Source organism: Amblyomma mixtum, chromosome 9 (assembly GCF_055824585.1).
Source record: "Amblyomma mixtum isolate Tamu chromosome 9, ASM5582458v1, whole genome shotgun sequence".
In the NCBI taxonomy this organism is placed as follows: Eukaryota; Metazoa; Arthropoda; class Arachnida; order Ixodida; family Ixodidae; genus Amblyomma; species Amblyomma mixtum.
Genome location: NC_143020.1, coordinates 102,913,490 through 102,937,440, shown reverse-complemented (window position 1 = coordinate 102,937,440; position 23,951 = coordinate 102,913,490). Strand labels below are relative to the sequence as shown.

At 50.9% G+C, this 23,951-nt stretch overlaps 3 protein-coding genes across 3 annotated transcripts; 1 reads left to right on the top strand and 2 right to left on the bottom strand.

Moving 5' to 3' along the window:
- The first annotated feature begins 1,480 nt into the window (after positions 1-1,480).
- LOC149330422 (uncharacterized) lies at positions 1,481-3,806 on the top strand. Its single transcript, XM_089560135.1, has 3 exons — positions 1,481-1,773; positions 2,078-3,598; positions 3,719-3,806. The coding sequence occupies exons 1-2, from the start codon at positions 1,535-1,537 to the stop codon at positions 3,558-3,560; spliced, it is 1,722 nt and encodes a 573-aa protein (XP_089416261.1). The 5' UTR covers positions 1,481-1,534; the 3' UTR covers positions 3,561-3,598; positions 3,719-3,806.
- A 2,028-nt stretch (positions 3,807-5,834) lies between these two features.
- LOC149330421 (uncharacterized) lies at positions 5,835-9,719 on the bottom strand. Its single transcript, XM_089560973.1, has 3 exons — positions 8,307-9,719; positions 8,183-8,258; positions 5,835-6,664 (listed from the first exon to the last, which is right to left on the bottom strand). The coding sequence occupies exons 1-3, from the start codon at positions 9,717-9,719 to the stop codon at positions 5,835-5,837; spliced, it is 2,319 nt and encodes a 772-aa protein (XP_089417099.1).
- Positions 9,720-10,948: 1,229 nt separating this feature from the next.
- Positions 10,949-23,469, bottom strand: LOC149330420 (polycystin-1-like protein 2). The gene is made up of 7 exons (XM_089560974.1): positions 23,103-23,469; positions 21,435-21,656; positions 18,174-18,317; positions 17,526-17,725; positions 15,210-15,441; positions 12,186-12,371; positions 10,949-11,667 (listed from the first exon to the last, which is right to left on the bottom strand). Exons 1-7 carry the CDS (start codon positions 23,358-23,360, stop codon positions 11,344-11,346), a joined length of 1,566 nt encoding a protein of 521 aa, XP_089417100.1. The 5' UTR covers positions 23,361-23,469; the 3' UTR covers positions 10,949-11,343.
- Positions 23,470-23,951: the final 482 nt, after the last annotated feature.

Genomic DNA, 23,951 nt, shown 5'->3' with positions numbered 1-23,951 from the left:
ATGTCATACATGCCGTAACACAGCACACCACCTTAAAGTCGACAAAGACGGCCGATGCTTCACAGTTTCAGCACATACCGCTTGAACTGTAGTTTCTAAGTCTTATATTTTCTCCCTGTTCAAGTGATTGCTGTTAAAGACAGCATTAAAAGTCGTCGGCAGATGTTCGCTCCTTTTACTAGGCTATAAACAAGTTCATTAGTGTGCAACGCTGGTAAAGCTTTGCTCGGGTAGCACAATACCTCATATTTTTTCGGAGCTTTCGAAGCACTTCTCCTAAATCTCGAAAAATGATGGCTCGTTTAATAGCGTGGGCGTGAACTGAACAAATGTGACAGGAAAATTCCAGAGCACGGCCCGAGCTGTATTTATTCGAGGCTTTCTGAGGTTGTTCACTTTGAAATTTTTTTAGTACCTACAGAGAGATCTACGCTTCACTAAGGCGCTCTTGCATCAACGCATTTCAACCATTGGTAATATTCATGCTGTGCAAGCTGTCAGCTGCACGTGCACTTCGTACGGGAAGACTAGTTTTCTGTTCGTTTATTTCGCGTCTGCATGGTCTTTTTGATGCATTACAACGAAATACTTCAAGAGAAGATTGCACATAAAGCTGAAGGTGAAAAGGGGTGTTTCAGGGAAGTAGACTTTAAAGGCGTAAATTAATGGTCGCGATAAAAAGAAACAGCGGCGAAAGACTGTCGAACTGGTTTACTAGGCGAGTGGCAGACGACGGAAGGGAAATCAGGGGCTCGTTTGGCATACATAATAAAAAAAAAGCCAAAAGCCACCGAAACCAAGGTGCATAAGGGAATGTTTTCTTTTTTTTTTTTTGTGGTGTTGGTTAATGGGAGAATAATAATGCGATTTATCTGTCGCTTCAAGACAATTTATTATAAAGCAGAAAAAAGAACAACCATGCCGCCGGAAAGACCCGAACCCACGACCTACGAATTTCGCGTCCGGTGTTGTTCCAGAAAAAAAAAAGTAAACACTCCCCTGCGTCCCTCGGTTTCGGTGGCTGTCGGATTCTTTTCACTATGATTTACTAAGCGTTAAAAGGATACCGTTTAGCCCGGCGCTCGAGCGTATTTGCGTAGCGGCCACTTCTTTTTTTTTTCAGTTTTACTTATTACCCGCGCAGGGTAATAAGCCAAGCGCCGCCAAGCACACGCAACGCAGGCTGCGCAGGTAGACTTCAAAACGTAGCTCAACACAATCAGCCAAGAATGTCTCCATGTTCCCATAAACAAGCGCGACACGTGCTTTGCACGCTTTCTTATCGTGAGCGAAATCATTCTCACCAAATGCGCATGCGCCGTAGGCTCACTCTGAACGGACGTTCGATTCGCCAGGCGTCACAATAATTGAAAAGTTATCGCAGCTATAGATAAAACGCGGCGCAGACAGGTTGATATCGATAATCTATTGCGTCACATGGAAAGGCGGTGTCGGCTATATAATCCCCTGGTTGCGTTCAGGTGCGCTGAGAACGGCTGAGTGAATCCCGACGGTCAGTCACGATCCTTGGACGATGGGCAACGGCACCAGCAAATCGCAAGCGGGGCTAAGGAATGGTTCTGCAGTAGCATGTGAAACTCAACCGAGAGGTGAGACTGCAGCGGCTGGCCGGACAAGCGAACCTGCCCTTCCCACTATCGCGGAAGAAACACCTCTCGCGGAAGTAAGTGAAAGCGGACGGACCGACTGCAACCCCGCAACTGAGCTCCTGGAATCTACAGCAGGCACCGACTCTGGAACACATGACGAAAGGCAAGAATCTCAACTTGTTTCACGTTTGTCACCAACGCGAGAAGTGTCGCTACCGTCTTCCTTGCCTTCGGCGTTGTCGTCGCTGTACACGTTAAAGACAGCTTCGCAGTTACCGGACGCTTCTTGCTCTACCGTAAGCAGTCAGCAATGGGGCAAGGAAGAGCGGGGTACGCCCGTTCTGCGTTTGATACCTGTATTTGACATCGACGTATCTAGAACGCAACCTAACGCTCTCTGGATCCCCGATTGTGTAGACCAGGCAACAAGTGAACTCTAAAATGTGACCCGATTGCTTTCTTTGCAGACCCGCGGCATCCGAATCCACTGAAGCTGCCGAGAGTGCTGAGAAGGTACCAGAACTACTTGCGGAAGGAGTTCCAACCGAAGGCTGTTCCCCTAGTTTGACCGCGAACAGCGCAGAAGGCCAGATCGATATTTCCCCGCTGTCACTCCCTGACAGGCAAGCGGACGGAGAGCAGGTAGTCCCACTAACTCCGGACCAGGCAGAGGGAAGACTTCTTTCGAGCGTTGAAGATGGGGAATTGCGGAGTGAAGATTCGATCACTGAACAAGTACCCAGCCAGCAGTCGGGAGTATCTTCTAGTGGACCACAAGAAGCGGCTTCACGAGAGCATCTCGCCCTCGTTCCATATGAACCGCTTGTGCCACTCGCTTCCCTGTACGCACGGGCCAGTGATGCACGTGACCATGAAAGCACTAGGGGGCTGTCTTCATCATTCAGGGGGGTGGTGACTGCATCTTCAGTTGTCAGCACGCTGCTCGAAGACTCCCGCTACATCACTGTCCGGAATGTCGTAGCCGGGTCTTCGTGGTCTTCAGAACGACAGCGGATGCCTCTACTCCATCTGGCACAGAGCGACCGCTTGGATTTCACTTCCCTCAACAGTCTGCTGCACGAAGTTGGTGACTCAGAGCAATTCCAGGACGATCCTCGGGAAGAGCCCGTGCTAAATGTCGCGCTTGTCACCGGCCGCATGACCCTGACGGAGCACGTCCACTCCCTCTGGGAACAAGTGGTACCATTCTCCCAGTTAGTACACGAGTTCTCCGTCCAGCTGCATCTCTTTCACATGATGCTGGAAATGCACCCGTCGCGTGGACAGTGCTGCCCGGAACAAGGATGGACCTGCGAGCATATATCTAACGTCTTCACGCAGGTTGTGGAGAGATTCACTTACATGACGATGATCTTTTCGCGACAGATCGTCGCCCATCCGGACCATAAGCCTGAGCAAGGCGTCTTCAATGCGCAAGAGGCCTTCAGGCGATCCCAACCACGTCGCAGCCCTCGGAAGGAGGTCGCTCGAGAATGTATACCCGCGGACGAGGTACCACCGGCAATGTACGTGCTGCCCGATCCCGGCGATCACTTCCCTACCACCTGCGACTCGGCGAACTCGCCAGTGTCGACACCAGACACGGAACCGCAGCTAGGGATCACCCAACTTGAACAGGAAGCCGACTCTGACTATGACTCGCAGCGTCTATCGACGGAGGTCGAGGCGCAGCCGATGGGCGACGACGTGGAACAACCAGAGGTTGCCTCCGGAGAGCCATCGCGCAGAGAACTGCCACAATCCGCGGACGCCGCTCTGCTGTTGGAGGAATCCGAGCCCCAAGAAAGCGACGCTCGGACTTCGTCGCAAGGCTCGTCGCAGCGTGGCGCCTTGGGCCGGTTTTTCAGGTCTCTTTCCGTGAGAAGACTGAAAGGCGGCCAGAAAAAACGTCGTTCGGACACCGACCGGCCACCTGGAGCATCGGAATAATGGCACCCTACCCGGGGCCTCGGAGGCAAGCCCACTGGGTGAGTTGATGTTTGGCGTGCATTTTTTTATATTGTCTTTCAACTGCTTTCATCCTCAGTCTCGATTACGTTCTGTGCAAGCAATGTGCTCTCTTTTCCCTTTTTTTTTTCTTTATCCAGCCGAACGAGCGACACACTTGGGCCCCTCCTTTGGCTACAGGAACACCACCGACGTCTCAAGTTTCAGCAAGCTCTGTTGCTCGTGGAAGGCGCGGATAGCATGCCTGCTTCAGCTAGCACTGACTGCTGTCATGGTGTCATCGGTATCTTGGCCTTGTTTGGATTTCTTGTGATGCTGCATGTGTTATCGACATATGCCCCGCTTTCCCAACCTTTTAGGTCTCATGTTTTTGTTCTTAATCCAAACTCTGTTGGAAACTTGGTCATTCAGCTAGCTTTTTACCTGTGCGCTTCACTGCTTTTAACGCAACACGTGAGATGGCCCCACATCATAAACCTGGGCGGTACGTCAATGAGCTGTGTCGTGCTAGCGCTGGAAGATTTAAGCCCAGCAGTTTGAATTTTAGTGCCTTTGTACATCGTTCATTTTTTTTGTCGTGACTTTCACCTGTGCATTCATATTATGCCCTTTCGACACTAAAAGGCAATACATCACACCTGTATTTTCAGTGCATATGCGACCAAACATCTCGCCAGAGTCCAAAGTGTAACCTGTAGCCAATAAACTTCATCATTCAGCATACGCTGGCTCCGTTCTTTTCGCAAGCACCTTTTGCATCATGGGAACCTGGTCGTTCAACCGAGCAGGCAACATATTTCGCATCGCGTTGTGACCGAGCAGCGCGCGAAATGCATGAGAATGCTGCCTGCTGTTGGTGGCCGGTTTCATTTCATATCAGCGTCAAGGAAGAAATTGGATTTTGCTAATGTATAGGCATCATCGATCGACGTCCGCCGCATTACATCCACGGCGGTGCGACAATGGTTGCACGTCTTTACTGATAACCTTTCCAGATACGTTTTGGAGACTGGGAAAAGACCAGCGGAAAGCGAAGAGGCTCCACGCCTCGACTCTAAAGTCATCGCCAGAGATATGAACTCGACTCCCAGATTGCGCCATTCGGCTAAAAAAAAAAAAAGCTACCTTCATAAAAGCGTGCAGCCTATGGATACTTCAGTTTGGTGCAGTCGTGGTGCCTCAGCGGCATTGGTGTTCGGCTGCTGAGTTCGAGGTGAGCGGCAGTATTTCACTGGCGCCGAATCGCAAACACGCCAGTGTGCTGTAAGATATCAGTCCACGCCAAACCCCTATACAGGGCTGTCGAAATTGATCCGGACGCTTCCAGTGCACCGTCTCTAATAGCACTCTTCGGGACGCTCAATTCCATGCACACCCTTTGTCAAAAGTAGATCACAAGTGGTTTTATTCTGGGCCATTCTGTGTTTTTTTTTTCTGCATCGTCGGCTCTCTTAGGAATCCTTGCTCTCTAAGAGAATTCCTTGCATGAGCGCTGTTAAAGCATCATGGCACGCAGTACACCTGTCGGGCTGTAAATTTTTGGCAAAAGCCATACAAATACCTAAAATGTCTTAATTGCGCGTACTCAATGCGTATCAGAAAGCTGGACGATAATTTTGATCAACGTCAAAGATATGATGCAACGAGTGTATCAAAACGGCACCCGTCACAGCTGCGGCAACTCTTCGTCATGGCGCCGGCCAGTTCAGATGAGTTTGATACCAGCAATACGAAGCCGCATTGCTTCCGTAGATGCGCCCGTGTCACGGGCCAGAATCTCAAGTTTCGGGCTTTAGGTAAAGAGCGTCGTAACATTTCAGGGCTTCTAGAGTTGGAGCAAATTATGGTATCAAGGCTATCGTGTTGGACAGCTTAGTGCATTTTTGACATCAGTCGGGCAGTGGTTGTGCAATACTGACATCGTAGCATCGTAGCACGGTAAAAAAAAAGTATTCACGAGGAATCGGATCTATTCCCGGATAGCTTTCAAATATTTTTTTGGAGCGATGCTAACATTCCAGCGTTAAAGCACGTTCCCGCGCCAAACGTAAGCACGAGTGAAACACGAAAAACTTGTCCGCCGAATAAGCCGTGCGTCGCGCAATAATCTTTACTAGCCTTGTTTTTCAACGATGCGAACACTTCATCGCGACGGACCTATTTCGCGCTTCGATATTGTGCGCATCCAGCAAGCTCAAGGGAGAGCTAAGCAATGGAACGATTTTAGCCCACACCCGCTCAACCCCGACATTTCCTTCACTTCTTGTTCTTGTCCTTCCTGCGAAAGGGCCAAAACATGAACTTCTTGTTGGGGCTTGCCAGGTCTAGGCGTATGGTGACGTCGTTGCCCTCGACGACCGTTACGTTTCCCGGGCGCCGCTCGGTGGTCATATTTCGCGCGGCGCTAACTTCCGACGCGGTGACGTCCATGGAGGGCAGATTCAACAGACGCCGGATTGACGACGCACTGGACGTGCTCAAGCCGGCCATCTCGGTAGCGTTGGCGCCATCTTGCGGAGGCTTGGAAGACTGCGCGACCTCCTTCCACTTCGTACCCCCAGGTGGCGCTGCGACTTGCGCCGTTCCGCCGTCCGCAGTTCCGGGCACCTGCGTTTCCGGTTGAGTTAGTCCAGTGGCCGCCATCGAGCCCGGCTCCGGAGATAGCGCCGCCGTCTTCTTGTGGGACCTCTTGGCACCCCTGTGGTGCTTCTTGTGCACGAAGTGGCCCGACCGGATGCGATGGGTGGCCGCGGCTTCGTCGAACGTCTTCTCGGTGCTCTCGGAGGGCAACGGACGAGGGACTCTGTCCTCCGGTTCAACGGGTTCGGCGTCTTCCGTAGGGGCGGTGGGACGCGGTGAGGTGTCTTCGGCCGCAACTGGCGACTTGGACTTGTGCTTCTTGGTGTGCTTCTTATGTCGCTTGGTCGACGGCGGACTGGATGCCGCGAAGCTGGACGCCGAGGCGATCTTCTCGGCTGGCGGTGCTTCGGCCAGCTGAGACTCTTTTCCGGCTTCTTTGCTGATTGTCGACTCCTGGACATGTGCAGGCACCTTGGTCACCTTACGGCTCCCTCGTTCCGTTGAACCTGTGCCGAGAATTGTATAGTTTAAGTTTTTCATCAAATCCGCCATTCATGGCGAAACGAATACAATAGCTTCAAAGGATGCGTATGGTAGTGGTATCCCCAAAGGCATCAAATGACGTGTGGCCGTTAGAAAATTTTAGAGAAGAGCAAAAATGTTTTCAACTTACATTCGCTAGTCACCTTTATCGTGTTTACCAAATACACTGCGAACCGCCGTGGTGGCCCAGTGGTTATGGCGCTCAGCTGCTGACCCGAATGACGCGGGTTCGATCCCGACCGCGACGATCGAATTTCGATGGATGCCAATTTCTATAGGCCTGTGTGCTGTGCGATGTCAGTGCGCGTAAAGAACCCCCGACGGTATGAATTTACGAGTCCCTTCACTACGGCGTCCCTCAAAGCCTGAGTCGCTAAGGGAAGTTCGACCCCCATAAAGAAAATCAAGCAAACGCATTGCATTCGCTGGAAAACATGTGAAGTTCAGCGTTACGAAAAAGTGCAGCAATTATCGTCTCCATCCACCTACTAAAATAAAAAGCGCAGTACATTTCGGCAGCGATGGTCCCTTATATTATGCTTCTTGATTACGGGCACACGATGCTTTTGTTTACAATTTTGAAATGGATTTTTTTCCGCGCCACCTCCGCATGGATGGTGGCGCCCGTGCTGTGGTGACTGTCGTCCGTAGCTGCCAGTTTTGGACGGGTGATTCCGGCCGATAGTCGCACGGGAACAAAGTTGCAAGCTAGGCACCAGCGATGCCCATAGCGATGCCAACAGCTTATCTGCGCTCATGATGCCCGCGCTCTTATCAGCTTAGGAGCGCTGCATCATCTCTTATCGTTTACCGCGCTCCGCATAATGCACTCTGCCACCGCTCATGCACAGACTGCCCGGAGTGCCTCCAAGTGCCGCCTAGTGCTCACCAGCTGCGGGCATGTCTGCCGCGTCGGAGCCATCTGCGCATGCGCAAAGGCGTCACGTGACGCGCAGCAAACGATATCTGTGACAAAACGCGGTATGCTCTGTCCCTCTACTGAAGCGATACAAAGCGCACCTGCAGCACCTCAAGTTCGTGGTAGGCAAGCCGTTTGGCCACCATCCAATAGTCAAATGGTTGGACTCCAGTCACGTTCCGGCCGCGTTCCTTGCGGCTCCTATTTGCAAACCGCATGTGGAAGGCCCCCCGCTTTAGCAGCATAGTACTGTGCTTAGCTCATTTGTCTCAGTTTAATTCTACCGTAAATTCCGCAGTGACTCATAATTCATACGGCGCTTCATGACCGCCTGCAACAAGGTAAGCAAAGGCCACTGCCTGCTTCCTAACCTTTTATCTTTTGTTCAACCATTCTTGCATCCCCCGTTTTAGACCAGGTTCTGCGACCTTTTTCAAGAGTATAGTGCACCGCTGGGCGATACCAGCCCCTCGAATAATTATTAAAGCTAGGTCTGCCGAAGGACAAATCATCTTAGCAATAGGTTTTCTCAGATCATAGGGATGTGGGCATGCTAGCTTACCCAGCTTCGGCGCAGGACCTTTTTGCGAGACAAGGGCCTCGCTTGTCGCAGCTTTGGGGGCTCCTGCGGCTGGAAGCTTTAGCGATGTTGTCACGCGGGTTTCCGGAGATTCCTGGCTGATGACTCCTGGCTGACCAGGACTGACTGAGGAACTGGTCACGTCGTGTGAAGGTTCCTGGCTTTCAACGCCGGCGCCAGGCTTCTGCTCGCCGGCCTTGTGCGAGTCCTCTTGGACCTCGGCCGGTTCCTCTCCTTTGCCATGCGCGGCTTTATATTTGTGTTTTCCTTTCTTCTTGTGAGACCTCGTCTTTTTCTTCTTTTTTTTAGTCTTCTCTTTTTTCGCGACGGTGCCGGACGGGCTTGCCATCGAAGAGGTTTCTTCGCTTGACAGTGGTTTCTCATCTTTGGACTGTAGAGTGGTTGTCACGCAGACGCCTGCTTGTGGCAAGCTGCCTTTTTCGGCGCTCGTAGCTGTCTCCAATGAAGCGACTGTTGGCGATCTCGATCCCTTCTGACGGGCTTGTTGGTCATCTGACAACTCGAATGCCTTCATATTGGTCTGCTTATCGGGCCGCAAAATGGATACTGCGGAACCCTCTTGCTGGCCCGGGCCAGCCGATGGTTTTGATCCTTTCCTGATTTTCAGAGAACTGCGCTTCGGTTGTTCTCCGCTTGGGGTCATCACATCCGGTGCCACGGCCGGAGAAGCCACGCTGAGTACCTCCTCTGGCATCTCAGTGGAAAGGGACCCTGTATCAGTCTGCGTGTCCGACTGGCGGCGAAAGTTCGGCGGTGGCGACACGCCGCCCTTCTTGCCACCTCGCATTGCCCGGAACGCCTTCAGGCTGTCGTTATCCGCGCAAAGCTCCTGGGCCAGGAGCGGACCTCCTCGTTTCGCTGCGGCTCCACCAGCGCCCTCGGCTTCCGAACTCTCACCGGAATCAGACGAGCCACCCGCGTCTATAACCACGCCTCGAGGCTGGGGGACGCCTTCCATGTCCGTTAACGGCGTGCCGACGCCACCCACTTTCCTGCGGAGGGTCTTCTCCTTCTTCGAGGCTAGAATGGAGCCGGCACGGCCTGGCACTCTCCGTTTTCTGCTGGAGGCAGAACTGTGGCTGCCTTCCAGGAACTTGCGACGGTTCTCGCGAATCTTCTCGATTCGCTCTTGTTGCCTGCGGTTGCGTCTCATCTGGGTGTACAGGTCGCCCTGGAAGGCCAGCTCGTTCTGCTGTGAAGTGCTGGGCTCGGGCGACGTGTCTCCCGGCTCGCGGTTGACCCGCGTCCAGGCCTCGTCGTCGGTGGCGACGCTGGCATCCGTGAGGTGCAGCTCAGAAGCATCTCCGAGCTCAGCGTCGGTGCCGGGCTGAGGTCGAGAGGCGAAGCCGGAGGTGATCGCATCGCCGATGGTCCTGGAGAGCCGACGCACCGGTCTGAAGAGGGTGCCCAGTGCACCCGATTCCCACAGCTGGACCAACACGGGCCCGTACTTGTCGTAGAACAGTGCCGGGTGAAGCGTCCACGCCATGCCAGCCATGACTGAAAGAGGAGCTATGGGCGTCGTCTATCGAGGGGTCTCTCGTAATCTTGAATGCGGAGCTCTGGGTGCGTAAGGACGGGTGTGGGCGGGGCGACCGTTCCTGATGGTATCGCGTGCGACTGTCACGCGGCCGACAGCTTTTCTTCTTTGGCTTCGGAATTATTAATGGCAAAGAAAATTAGGATAATTACTTCAACTTCGTGTTGCGACTACCTCTGTTGTTGGGACTCACAAAGCTATTAAGAAAAGGGGAGACGAAAATAAATAATGGCAAGGTGAATATTAAAAATGAAGAGCTTTCGCAAGTGTGGACGGACGTTGTCGCTGTCTTTGCAAGGCGCATTCAATAAATGCAGCTTTCGCTTGCTGCTCATGGCAACGTTGGAGTGCGCGCTCAGGGGGTTGCCACTTCTTTTGTACCGAGGGGGGCGATAAATCCTAGGTTTTCTTCGGTTATAGCTTCTGTTGCTGCTACACTTCTTACAGCAGCAGCAGTCGGGGAGCAGGATTATCGGTGTCTTGAGCGGCCATAGCTCTTCACGGCAGCTTTGACATCCCTTCAAGCCCTGCCTACAGGAGGCAGCTTTTGTTTTTATTTATTTACAAAGCACGTCGAAGGCCCCAGCCACAGGGTATTTATTACATGAGAGATAGCGGTATCACATCAGAAGAATGCAAGTTATTACATGAGTGGAATATTTTCTTGATGAATCTCTTAAAATGTTACATCGTGTCAAGCGATCGGAACACCAATTTTGATAATGATGTTGGAAATCACGATTGAGTGGATAATCTCTTTTATACGGCAGACACCAGCCCTACACGTTGGCACAAATTAAGATGGAAATTACAAAAGGGAAGAGGGAACGAGCGGGCAGTAGATAGTTCATTCCGTTGAGCCCTATCACCCAACAAGACGTCTTCTGTCGACGGGCATGATAACGTTTGCAGGGATGTAGATTGCGAGATGAATTTCCGCCGTACTAGCTGAGAATGGAACACGAAAGCACTCCATGCTTCAAAATTGTATCGTTTTAGTTCAAGCAGTAGTACGGAAGTGAAGAAGTGCATGAGCTGCTTTTTGCTGTTTATCACAGAGAAGAAAAAACTCCGTTCAGGGCCACATAACAGGAAGAAATGCCGAAAACATATGCGAATCTGATTGCAAGAGCTTAAAATCAAGACATTTTTACGCAAGGCAGTGTGTACATCTTTCCCACTGACACACGAAAACATTTTCCCCATGCACCGAATGAAAATGAAAGCACCCCCCTACTCAAAGTCAACAAGAAATTTTCCCGAAAAACTTGAGGAGAAGCCAGTTATGTGCATGCCGCATGTATCCGTAGCCTTGGCAGAAGAGTAAAAAAACGAGCGTCACCGTCTTCAAATCCCGGCACCATTTTGTACCAATCTAATAAGCATATATTACACGAGCCTGAAAGGCCCACGCAGCGTCATTGTAGAAAAAAAGAAGTATCTTCATTTTCTTGTTTAGCCACAAATGGACACTAAGTTCGGAATTCAACGCGTCCGAAAGTTAGCAACACTGCGCAGCACTGAAAGGTGGCGCCCTCTCTCGCCCGACGATGACACTGCGCCGCAGGGGCAGCGGATGACGTCACGGCCTGAGGTCGTCGGGCAGCTCGGTGAGCGTGTTGCGCAGGCTGTAGTCGTCCACCTCGGGTGGCCTCGGTATGAGTCTGGCGAGGCAGGCTGAGATGAGGATGACCTTGAGCGGCTCCAGAATGATCTCGTTGTGCAGCAGACCGGTCAGTGAGCGGAAGAGCCACTCCTTGGAGCGCTTGTCGCCGTACGAGAAGCCGTACAAGCAGATCACCACCGAGCAGACGAGCGAGCCGGAGATCGCCACCACCCAGCCGACCAGTTGGAACCACCAAGGCAGGAGGCCTCGGCGCCCCTCGCGAACTAGCCGGGCGTACTCCTGAATAGTGGATTAAAACCACATCTTGTAACACTCTTTTTCTGGTTCGTGCGCACTAAACAAGAATAATTTTTTTAATGTCGACGCTTACTGCAAACTAACGTCATAAGAATATAAGTAGATTCCAGTTTCGTGCACATTGATATTCCATGCCTCTACCACCCACCCACATCTACCCTTCAGAATCCTGCACTCACCAGTATCCCGCAGCGAAATCAAGTTCAAAGATGCCATGGCAAGGCGATCAATACAAAAACGAAGCGTACAACCAATAATGGAGATTTGTCGCATCCCATCCAGTTATCACCAGTGGATTTTGTTTTCTTTCTTCATAGTTCGCGAATGGTTAGTCAGGTACCACTTCGTTTAACCACAGCTCATTACGTGCTCCTTACAAATGCTACAGGAGCCTCTTTTCCTTCTATTGCAAGTATTTTTTTCGGCAAACAGAGGGCGCGACAGGAGAGGTTACTGATTTCATGGACTAAACCGCAAGAGCGATTCCGCACGTAGTATACCTGCAGCATCTGCGTGCGGTGCTCGCTGCGTGACTCGGAGTAGTTGTGTGACAGGTTGTCCAGGTAGCTGAAGAGCGAGATGCGGGGCTTCCGGCGCTCGGGAGCCGCCGCGCTCATGGGCCGCGGCCGGCAGTTGCTGAACACGAAGATGACGAACACGCCCAGCGGCACCGTCACCAGGCTCACCTGCATGGGTCGACAGCAAAGTTTAGCCCAACGAGGGCGGAGACATCCCACATTGTTGTCCTGCGTTAGGACGTCTCTAGGACATTTGAGAAATTTTCATCCTCGAGTCGTCCGGCGAGGTACAAACTGAGGACATCTACATGAGGACGTTTGGTCGTGATATGCACTCAAAAAGTACTCAGAATGTCCTGTTCGGAAAGAGGATGTTCTGACCACTTGAGGATGTCCTCAGGACGTTTGATGTTGTCTGAGACAGTGAGCCATAATTTGGAAGTGTTTCATACATGTTTCAGGAACGAGCATTCGCGTACTTCTCGGGAGGCTAAGCATGAAGCCAAAAAATAATAGTTAAGCACAGGCCTAAGTCCAACTTTCTAAGACATCACTTGTCATTTTTAAGCAGTTGAGAAATTATGCGATACGTAGCAAAATCTCGCTTTTAAAGTTTTGTTTCAGACTGTCGCAAAGAAAAACAATCAGGTGCGTTTTTACAATAAATAGCAGAAAACTACAAGCGTCCAGAGGAGGGATCTGCGGATATACTGATTGTTACGGCGTAGTCTAACGATATGCGTAAAAGTGCGTTGTTAAACAAGTTCCCGTTAAAAAAAATGCGCTTGTTCATAATTTCTGGGTTTAAGCCTGCGTAGTTTGAAAAATGCGTCACTCTATGAGAGGCCGGGGCTCGAAACAGCGGAGGAAATTTAGCTTCTTTATTGCTTCCTTGTTCCAACGTTGCTATAGATGCTACGGTTTAGACACTTTCGCACACTTCCATAATAATACCTGGAGCCCACAAAAAGAACCCAGACGCCATATGACGTATCATAGAGTACGAACAAAAACTATAGACACTCTCAAGTCGCCTTAAGAATGGAATACGATAGCATTAGATCTCACTTATGCGGCAGCCTGTGTTGCAATTTTTTTGTGTATCTGCGTTTGCAATTTTTGGTCCATAAACCACTATACTCGAACTACAGACCGATCAGCTTATTGTCTGTTGCCTACAAGGTATTTACTAAGGTAATCGCTAATAGGGTGAGGACAACCTTATACTTCAATCAACCAAAGGATCAGGCAGGCTTTTGTAAAGGATACTCGACAATGGAATATATTCACACAATCAATCAGGTGATAGAGAAATGCGGAGAACATAACCAGCCCCTATATATAGCGTTCGTTGATTACGAGAAAGCATTCGACTCAGTAGAGATCTCAGCAGTCATGCAGGTATTGTGGAATCAGGGTGTAGAGTGTCATGTGAAAATATTGGAAGATGTCTATAGCGACTGCACAGCTACCACAGTTCTCCATAAAGTCAGCAATAAAATTCCAATAAGGAAAGGTCTGAGCCAGGGAGACATGATCTCGCAAACGCTATTCACCGCCTGTTAACAGGAGGTATTCCGGGGCCTGAAATGTGAACAGTTGGGGATAAGAGTTAATGAAGAATACCTAAGTAACTTGCGATTCGCTGATGACATTTCTTTGCTAAGTCACTCAGGACATGAACTGCCAATCATGACCAATGAGTTAAACAGGCAGAGCAGAACGGTGGGGCTAAAAATTAACATGCAGAAAACCAAGGTAATATTCAACAGTCTAGCAAGATAACAGCAGTTCGCAATTGGTGGCTAGTTGCTGGAAGTAGCAAAAGAATGTTTATTTAGGGCAGGCAGGGTAGGGCGTAGTCAGGCTGATTATGATGATGATATAGCAGATATCCGGTATGCTGTGACGATGCCGACATTTTGATATACCACAATTTTTTCTGATTCTTGATTTAGATCCTCTCTTAGGTTGCTCACAACCCGGTTGGCAAGTTGCGATGACGTCACAATGTAACGTGATGTCTCTAGACCATTTATTAAGATTACTTACACCACGAAGGGCACGTTCCTCCCAGTCCGGTGGCCAGACTGACACCTACCTTGCTGGGCAGGTTGTGATGACGTCAAAAGGTCACGCAACCTATCTCGACCAATCAGTTCATGTTGAGATGGCGTCATAAGGTCACGTTACCTCCCTCGGACGATCAGTGAATTTTGTGAAGGACATGACGACAACTCAATGCTATAGCATTGAAATATGAATATAAAAATGGAAACGAAGAGGAAAGAAAACAAAAATAATTGAAAGAGAAGTATAAATGGACATGGCCAACACTTTCGAAGAGTGACTATCATACTTAAAAAGTACCAATCAACCACGCGAGTATTTCATCTCTGAATTTGAATATCGTCATTCTGCTTGCGCTTCACTTTCTCGCAATACGTAGTGGAAAAAATGAGAATAAAAGGATCTTTTTTGTCAGGCCCAACTCTCTCCGTTCTGCCTTAACAGTAAATGCGCGATACCTTCTGTACATGTACGAACACAGACCCAATTTCACTCTAACAATTGAAGAAGGATAAAAGGTCAGTGAAGCCGCCACAATTAAGGTTACTATTAACACGCGGAAAAGCGGAGGCCGCGTGACCGATGGTGTGTCAGGATACTGCAATGAATTCCTATAGAGAACGAACGCACAGCTCGGAGCGGCAGAAAGTAAGAGGCGGTCGCCATATTGGGAAATTTACGGGGAAGAGAAGACAGGCGTAGCAGGGGGGCCGAAAATCAGATGGGCGGATGAGGTTATGAAGTTTGCGGGCATGAGGTGAGCCCAGCTAGCACAGGACAGGGTTAATCCTGCAGTGAGCATATTTAGGTTGATGATGATGATGATGATTGGAGACCAGCGCTAGGGGCCCTTTTCCCGCATTGGGCGGAACCGGGCTGACGGTATTATAACGCTTACGGCGGAGGCTTGCACGGCCAGACGCCAATCCTTCTCACCTGGAGGCCCAGCAGGAAGTCGTTCAAGTGCACGGGCACTTCGAAAAAGCTGAGGTGCTCCGAGTCCGAGCTGGTGTCTACGTCGTGGTACATGACGTTGAACATCATGGCCGACAGGATGACGAACAGCGCGCAGGTGACCCGCTGGGCGCGCGTAAACTTGGAGCTGCGGTAGCGCGCGATCACGTTGAACCACGTGTGGCCCGTGAAGAAGTGGCGCTGCAGACGCCGCCTGAATAGAGAGATGCAGAGGAGGTTCTGAAGAGGGGAAGGGACATTAACTATTATTGGGCCTATTCGATTATCCACCTCTGGCTGCCTGCGGACTGCCAGAGCGCGGCGCCAGGCGTTCGTTTTTCTCTGGCTGGCCGGTTTCGGGTTTTCAGCGGGCAGCCTGACTCGCCAGGACGATTTTGTGCTGGCAGCGCTTGGGCAACTAGCAGACGACGGAGAGATTGTATGGTAGCGGGAAGCTCGCGCGGCCATTTTTATATGAACTGGAAGGACCGCGGTTCTTCATGCGATGTTTTGCGCGATGCAGACGCTTGTTTCGAGTAGGCCACGGTGCATATCGTCTGTGTCGCCTGCAATGACGCCTGTTAAAGTAGTTCTCGCTGTTTATTTATGTTTTGCGTGCGTATGCGCGATCGTATTTCTATCGTCTCACCACCTCGCAAGCACAAATGCTCGCTTCATATTACGATCGCATACTTCTGATTGACATGCTATTTCGGCTGTTAATTTCGTGCGCCCGGCTTATATTGCGATGGTGTTCGAGGCCTTTCACGAGAGCAGCCGCAGATTCCAGGTCCGAGTACGCGCTCAGACGTGCGCATATATGCATGTGCTGAACGTGTTTTGCGAGGTTTTATAGTTGAGCGCGATATATGGTCTTCATTGCGCTCGGCGCAGTGCAGAGGCGGATATGCTTTGAGAAACGCTTGACTGAAACATGTCCTTTATTAAAAACACTCACGAGCACATTGCTCGAGGCATGTCTGCTGGCATATATGTGGCCGCACAGTTACTGAGGGCAGCCGATCGAGGCGAGTGCCGATTCTGTCGTCGCCAACTGTCGTACAGCTTGATCCTCGGGGCTTCTGCCACATATGCTTAAAATATCTGAGAGGTACAATAGGCATGGATCTCTTCGCATTTCGATCATTAAAGAGATAAAAAGAATCTCCCAGCGCTAATCATGCAAGCACTCCGTACGTGAGGCGCCGACACGCAGGGCTTCATTGTAGCGCCTTTCATTCCAGTGCTAGTTCTCTGCGGTAAAGCTGTGGCATTGCAGATACGGTACGCAGCCAGATTTGTACAGTACACCCGCATGGTCCAGGTGAACGTTCAACAAGCTGATATGCGCTTTTGTCGATATTATGCGTGCATTCCTTGCCCGCAGCAAAAGCCAGCGGCCGACAGATTGCAGTTGAAGGGAACGTACGTATCCCCATTCTTTTCTGATTAGAGCTTACAGGACGCAGTTCACGAGTGCAGAGATCACAACGACCACAGCAGAGTCATGCAGGGTCGATCGTCTGCGGTCGTACCAGTCATACTTACTGCGCAGTAAATAAAAACGCGATAATCCGAGAGTACGGCGTGTCATTTGATAAGCAACGCACGGGCAGTTTTTCCCTGCGGTGAGGTGTCGACTGAAACATGTTAGATTGCGATTGCTCATCGCATGCTTTTGAGGATTTCTCGAAGCTTACACAGCACACTGTGCACCGAAGGCACACGCTCGCATTGTCGTCGCCGATGCATACGGGTGCGAGCATGATCAGCTGTTTGTTCTGCAGTCTGCGGCAGTCCTCAATAACTTGAGGCCGTTGTTTTCGATCCCAGGCAGCCTATTTCTGCCGTACGCGTACGTAGCAACGAGACTCAGCCGAACGCAAAGCTATGGGGCTACGGAGAGCATCTGCCCTCCGTGATCCGCGTCTTGCTTGCCGCCGTGATTACCGGCTGGCTGATTCCGGTGGCCGCCAGCCCATGTGACCATGATGCGATTTCCTGTCAGAGGCGAACTTTCTGGCAGCCAGCGGTCTGCCCAGCGCGGTAAATGGAAGAGGCCCAGTGATGTGTCTTCTTTACAGCTAGTCTTCGGAAGAGTGAAGCTTCCCCTTTTCGTGGTGAATGGTTCTAGCGACGCGGTTAGTGGCCAGATGACTAACCACTGCAGCCCCTTTAATCGATGTTAGCATGGTAGCAAGTCCTCCAGGTATTTCCGACTAATCTCTCGCGAATTGTTAACCATCAACCCCCCCCCCCCCCCTTCAACACAGCAACAAAACAAGTTGGTGGCGTCACCTGAAGAGGGTCCAGAAGTCCGCCTGCTGCTGCCCGTCGGCTGGCCGGAAGCGGAAGCTGCTCGGCTCCTGCTCTCCGCCCGGATGCAGCCACTGCTCGACGAAGAACACCCACACCAGGTCCTCGAGCATGTCCTGCACCACCACCGTGTGCAGGAACCAGGGCGGCCGTCCGCCACGGGCCTCCAGTGTGAACACCACCTGGGCAGCCGTGGTGTGTCATCTCTACAGGTCACTCTCATTCTGTCCTGACGGCTTAAATGGGTATGTAGCCTCTCTGTATTCCTAACGAGAGTATTCGATTCCCGGACATGCCGCTCAACGCGCACCGCTCTGAAAGCCAACGTTTTGGTAAGGGAGCCGGCCTATAGGATACACTATGCCTGTCTTGAAGCGTATCTCATGCTTGCAGCCAGTCTCGACTACGACGTAGACTCCTATATTTCGTTACGACATACTACAACATTGACGGTCACATTATCGTTTGTACCCCGGAGAGAGCTTCCCTCAAGCTAAAGAAGCTAAACAAATTTGCACTCATCTCCGCGAATGCTGGGACTAAAACCGCAGTAGTGCACGAACCTAGTTCTGCTCCTCTACCTTCTATAGATCCTTCTCCCTAGATCCCTAGAAGAAGCTCCCCACTCACCTCGGTGATCTCCCCGAGGGCGCGCTCGGTGGTGGCCAGGAAGTAGTCCTCGGACTTGCGCTGCAGAGTGCCCGGGTTCACGTTCTCGTCCTTGAGAAGGAACGTGCGCGACGATCCCTCCGAGCCCACCAGCTGAAGCCACACCTGCACTCCCACCGACCACGAGTCAGTGGACCCCCTTCGATGCCTGTCTCCCAATGAACATTAGCTACCCGCCAAAGCTAGTTAAACTATGGCACTAAATTTAAGAGTGAAAACTGCCCCGAAGGACAAATCGAAGGAGAGATCAAGAAACGACAAGCGCAGTGCCCTGTCTTCACCTCATCAGGGTTTTGTCGTTCAGCCCATATCTGTCTTATATTTACATGTTTCTCCAAAAGGGCTCCTGAAAGTACACTGTTCAAAATTGCTAAGTGCCCCCGCCACGATGGCTCAGAGGTTACGGCGCTCGGCTGCTGGCCCGAAAGACACGGGTTCGATCCCGGCCGCGGCGGCCGAATTTCGTTGGAGGCAAAATTCTAGAGACCCGTGTACTGTGCGATGTCAGTGCGCGTTAAAGAACCGCAGATGGTCGAAATTTCCGGAGCCCAGCCTGGGTCGCTTTGGGACGTTAAACCCCCCTAAAACCAAAAATTGTTAAGTACTGCATTTCACGGTTAACAATAATATCGCTACTTGAGTCCCGTTCCACGTCCAATTGCCCGTCACACAGAAAAATTACGTAGATAATTTAGCAATACTTAGATAATTTTGCGGAGATAGGGTGGCCGCAGCTGGCAAAGGACAGGGTTAATTGGAGCGACATGGGAGAGGCCTTTGCCCTGCAATGTGCGTAGTCAGGCTGATGATGAAATAAATCGCTTGTTTGACGCCTCAGTAGCAAAAAAAATGAAAATGCGCACCTTTCCGTCCGGAATGTGCAACTGAGTGACGGCGGCAGCTGAACCGTGTCAGCGCTATCACAGCGCTTGCCTTGCCCTGTAATTGGTGATCGCGCCAGCCACTCTGGTACTGGCTGCCGCTGGTGGTTCTAGCGTAGAGCGCAATAAATTTCGTGGCAATGTATTTTGCTCCCAAATTATATTTTGGAGCCGTCGTCGCATATTTTGCGGCGGCTTCCAACCGTCAGAGCAGAAAAACAACCTAAATAACGCCTTCATAATTGAAAAAGTATATAATTATTCTGTATTAAGAAGAAAGCCTTTTACGGCTCATACTCGCGGGCAAGGTCATGTTCTGTGTAACGCTGTCTTCCACTGATAACGCGGCAACTAATCAGGTTAGAAGAAAACGAATCACAGCGTCACACAGAGAGGCAAAATGTAACCCCGACGCAAAGTTTGATGACTGTAGAGTGATTAGTTAGTTAATTATAGCCGGTTGTTGAAACAAAACAAAGAAGCCTCTATATAGCGCGGACGTCGATATAGCGAGGGGAATGGTGTGACGTCAGATCCACCGGAAGTCGTCACCGCATAGTGAAAATTATGACAGAATGACCGGAAAAACACCGCATTTGTGTCAAATTAGATTTAAAAAATGTGTAATTAAGCGTAATTACTACTTAAGATCACCGAAAGATCTGTAATTTGGGTAAAAATTGCTCAAAAACGAGGAAAGGTGGACGATGACGTCACATCAGTGCAACGACTCGCAAACGGCTTTCGCCTTCCCGCACTTAAGAGATATCTAAGTGCCTCCAAAGAATTTTTATTGCGCAAGCAATACTGCGCCAGGTTTCGAGCCATCGCGTAGCTCCCGGCGGTGGCCACGATTGACCTTTAGCCGCAGCGAGGGGAACAGATGGAGCGCCGTTGCCATAGCAACCGTTTCATCCGCGCTCCACCAGGCGGCAGGACCGTCGCTGCGCCGCCGCCACTGCCGCGCGCCTAGTCGCGCGCTCTCGACGCATGTGTCGGAATGTGGAGAGAGGAGAGAGGAAGCGGGAGGGAAACGAGGAATAAATACGTGCGTTCGCCTCGGGCAAAACAGTTGCTGCTTGCTTACGCAGCTTGCCCGGTTTGCTATTTTTTTGCGCAATTACCTAACTCCATTAAACTCCAAGCTAAACTTTATTATACGACCGCTTCCATAATGACGTTCCCTTAATGTGCAGCGATTTTCCCATGACAAAACGGCAGCAGGCGGCTCTCTAACCGACGCTGGCGGCTCTCGTCGTGGTCGATTCTGTCCCCGCATTAAAGTTCAGGGGAAGTTTCACGGCCAGTCAAGCTACCCTCCTCAAGATGCGGGGAGTGTTCAGGAAGTCGGTTATGTGGCCCATGAACATTTGAGGAGCGCCGTGTGCACTACAGGCAAGAACTGAAACGGTAGCGAATTGGAGAAGCCTAGACTACAACCGTTTTTCAGTGTGTACGTTATTCGCCCGGGGTGCCAACTTGCTTGATTCGTGTTATGATGCGAACAATCATCCATATAGAGTACCAAATATGCTACAAGGTCGCTATTACCGCATAGGTGACGCACTCAGTGCACTCTAGACGCATACGGATCACGTTATTTAGTTCCTTCCACTGAATCGTTAGAGCGTGTGTTTATATACAGAGTGTTTCACCTAAGAGTTTACAAAATTTTTTAAAATAGGCTTTTTGAGTTAGAAACGCGCTTTTTTCGGCATATCATCGTCAGCGGTGGGTGTAGTACATCAGTATGCAGCTAATATTTCCGAACTAGAAGGCTGGTTAACTAATATTGAAAGGTGACTACTACTGTTAGGCTAATTGTTGAGAGACGAGTAGCCAACCGTAAGTAATATCCCTGCTAGTTTTCAGAATTTCCAAAACTCGGTTACCCTCGGCGCTGTGGCCCCCCAAAAATTTGGCTATTTTGACGAGTTACGTGCACTGGATAGGTTGCTTTGCCTGCAAGCTTCTCGAAAGCGCATGTATTTTAGTGCGATGAAGACAAAATTTGTAGGGCCACAGCGCTAAGGGTAACCCCGTTTTGGAAATTCTGAAAACTAGTATGGATATTACTTGCGCTGGGCTACTCGCCTCTTAATAATTAAGAAGCCGGACAGTAATAGTTAAAATGCTAATTAGTCAATGTTAGTTAACCAACCTGCTAGTTAAGAAATCTTAACTGTATTCTGATGTACTACACCGTTGACAATGGCATGCCGAAGAAAGTGCTCTTAAAACTCAAAAATTCTAATTTTAGACACTGTTTAAAGTCTTAGGTGAAACACCCTGTATATTGCGGGTATAATGTGAGGGATAGAAGTATAATTCCCGGCACCACCTTGCTGGTGGTGCCGGCGTTCCGTCGGAATCCCGTGATGATGGTGACGATGTAGGGCTGCTGGTCGGTGGGCAGGTTCTGCTGCAGGTCGGTCACCGTGTTGTACACCTCGTCCCGCTGGTCGGCCCGGTGCGCCCACACCAGCACGGCGCCGTACAGCAGCCACAGGGCCAGCACGCAGCTGCCCACCAGCAGGTGGCGCTCGCGCACGCCACGAGACACCTGCGCATGCGCGCATAGTTGAGGGCAAGGCGGCGGTGGCACAAACCAGTTATCGACGCGACCATTCCGCCTTCTCGACCCTTATTAATGCACTCATCCTGAAAGTCACGAAAGAAAGCCAGAATCCACATCCAGGCTTGATCTGCGGTCAGTTCTGCAGATCACAGCGCCACCTTCACGCAGGGAAGATCTTTCCCTAACGTAACCACGTTCTGAGCAGCTTCGATCATTACACCTGAATGTAATGGACACAGTGCATCGTCTTGTATTTACCATCAGTAGATCAAGTGCCTGATAAATGTGCATACAAGAAGTGATGACAGAGAAGATGATGATAACCGAGTGCGGTTCATCACATACTTGGCGGCATTGTCGCCGCCTAACGTTGAAATTGCGCACAAAGTGTGTGACCTCAGTATATTAAGGACGGTGGACGCTTATGCACATGTCGCCCGAAATGTGTTTGGTGAATGTAAGGTGGAGAAGGAAGAAAAGGTGGAGCGTACGCACTACATAAGGGAGCAAGCCCAATGTCAGCGCACCTGAGAAATCGTTTACACGTCGTACGACAGGCCACATGGCGACCCATCTCCCTCACGCATGCAACCGCTACCACCGGCGTGGCCAGTTGCATGTCCTCTACGATTACAGGTGTTCAGAAAGACCTGCCACCCTCGCAATGTGGCAGTGAAGAACGGACAGTTCAGTGCATGCGGAACGCAAAAGTGGCTGTGTACTAAGGGAGTGGGCTTAAAAAGACCAGGTAACCGAAATTAACCCGGAGCCATCCACTACGGGGACTTGCGTCGTAAACCACAGCATACCCATGGCCAGTAAAATGCTATTAATGCTTACAAAGAAATTTCTATGACAAGTGGGATGGTCTGTTTTAGTTGGTGATCGAAGATTCTATAAACATTAGCGCACTAAGATACACGGAACAAGCAGGAAAATTACCTGTGTATCCTCGCCTCTCGACACCTACTGCGCGCTATTAATACTTCAAGATATCGCCAATATTCTATACTTTGTATTTTCCCTTTCCGTGATATTTTCGCTGCTAAAATGGGCGCCTGGCCTACGCTGACTGCTTCTTGCCTGAAAAGCCCTCAAATTTTTTTTAGACGAAAACAAGCTTAATTGAAATGATTTCGGAAACAGTGAGATAAAGAAGAATATATGGGCGTGCGTAGAGTATGAAATGCGGAGACCAGTTAGCGGATGGTCGTTCTGGGTAACAGGGGATTCCAAACGAGCGTAAACGTAGCCACAAGCGACAGGCTCAGGTGGGCGGTTGAGGTTAGGAATTTTGCGAGGACAAGGTGGCCACAGCTTGCGCAGGGTTGATTACAAGTCAACCGGAGAGACATCTGCTCTGCACCTGACGTATTTAGGTTAATGCCGATGATTAAAGCCTCAGAGATTCCAATCTACAACAGCAGTGACCTTTCGCCAGGAGATCTCGTTGGGCGCCACCCAGTGTGCCCCGGAGAACCAGGAGAGGTGCGAGCAGCGGCAGTGCAGCGTCTCGTCCGACGAGTCGATGGCGGCGGAGCAGCCGCGGCCCGACCACGAGGGGCGGTGCCAGCTCCGGCAGGCCACCAGCGCCGTCCACAGCCGGTAGCGCACGCGGCGCGGGTCGGCGGGCCGCAGGGCGCCCACGCCCCACTCCAGCTTGAGGCGCACGGCCACGAAGAGGGGCATGCCGCCCAGCGCCAGCCGGGGGGCCAGGGTCCGGTTGGCGTGCCACTCGGGACCGGGGCTGCGAAGGAGCTCGGCCTCCGTGGGCTCGCGGCCGGCGCTGAACGTAACCTGCGTCGACATCGAGCGTCCAGCAGCCTGTGTGGGTCCTTCGGAAGGGAGGCCGTTGAGGGTTGCCCCAATTTACTTCAAGGAATTACCCCAAGTTGGGGTAGGTTAGAAATAAAGATGTAATTACTCATTAGCAGCAACCCAAGTGTAGTGATAGTGCTACAAAGGGAACCAGTACAGGGTTCAGGGAAATTTAGTAGTTGAAAATTCGTCCTGGTTCGGAGATGGAGCTTGGAACCACCGCCTGTCCGGGGTAGTTGAAGATCCACCAAGTCAAAACATGTTGCAAGCCTGCAACACGCCAAAAAGGAACCGAGCGGACGAAGCAATTTCACGCCCATTCGCATGTTACCACTCGAGCCACGTGCCGTGGGTTCAAATGATTCAGCATGCCTTCGTACGTGTAGCTGGTGCTACAGAAACCTCCAATGTAGGCTCGCTCCTCTCGTAGACTAAAAGGCCATCGAATCTGACGAATTCAAA

What these genes read in the sequence shown, in the direction of transcription:
- LOC149330422 (XM_089560135.1), top strand. Translation starts at nt 1,535, where the DNA reads ATGGGCAACGGCACCAGCAAATCGCAAGCGGGGCTAAGGAATGGTTCT. An exon ending in TCTGGAACACATGACGAAAG is followed by an intron (nt 1,774 to 2,077) that starts GCAAGAATCTCA and finishes CTTTCTTTGCAG; the next exon opens with ACCCGCGGCATCCGAATCCA.
- LOC149330421 (XM_089560973.1), bottom strand. Translation starts at nt 9,719, where the DNA reads ATGGCTGGCATGGCGTGGACGCTTCACCCGGCACTGTTCTACGACAAG. An exon ending in TCAGTCCTGGTCAGCCAGGA is followed by an intron (nt 8,259 to 8,306) that starts GTCATCAGCCAG and finishes ACATCGCTAAAG; the next exon opens with CTTCCAGCCGCAGGAGCCCC. An exon ending in AGGTCCTGCGCCGAAGCTGG is followed by an intron (nt 6,665 to 8,182) that starts GTAAGCTAGCAT and finishes TTCTCGGCACAG; the next exon opens with GTTCAACGGAACGAGGGAGC.
- LOC149330420 (XM_089560974.1), bottom strand. Translation starts at nt 23,360, where the DNA reads ATGCCCCTCTTCGTGGCCGTGCGCCTCAAGCTGGAGTGGGGCGTGGGC. An exon ending in ACGAGATCTCCTGGCGAAAG is followed by an intron (nt 21,657 to 23,102) that starts GTCACTGCTGTT and finishes GCGCATGCGCAG; the next exon opens with GTGTCTCGTGGCGTGCGCGA. An exon ending in CCCTCGGGGAGATCACCGAG is followed by an intron (nt 17,726 to 18,173) that starts GTGAGTGGGGAG and finishes ACGGCTGCCCAG; the next exon opens with GTGGTGTTCACACTGGAGGC.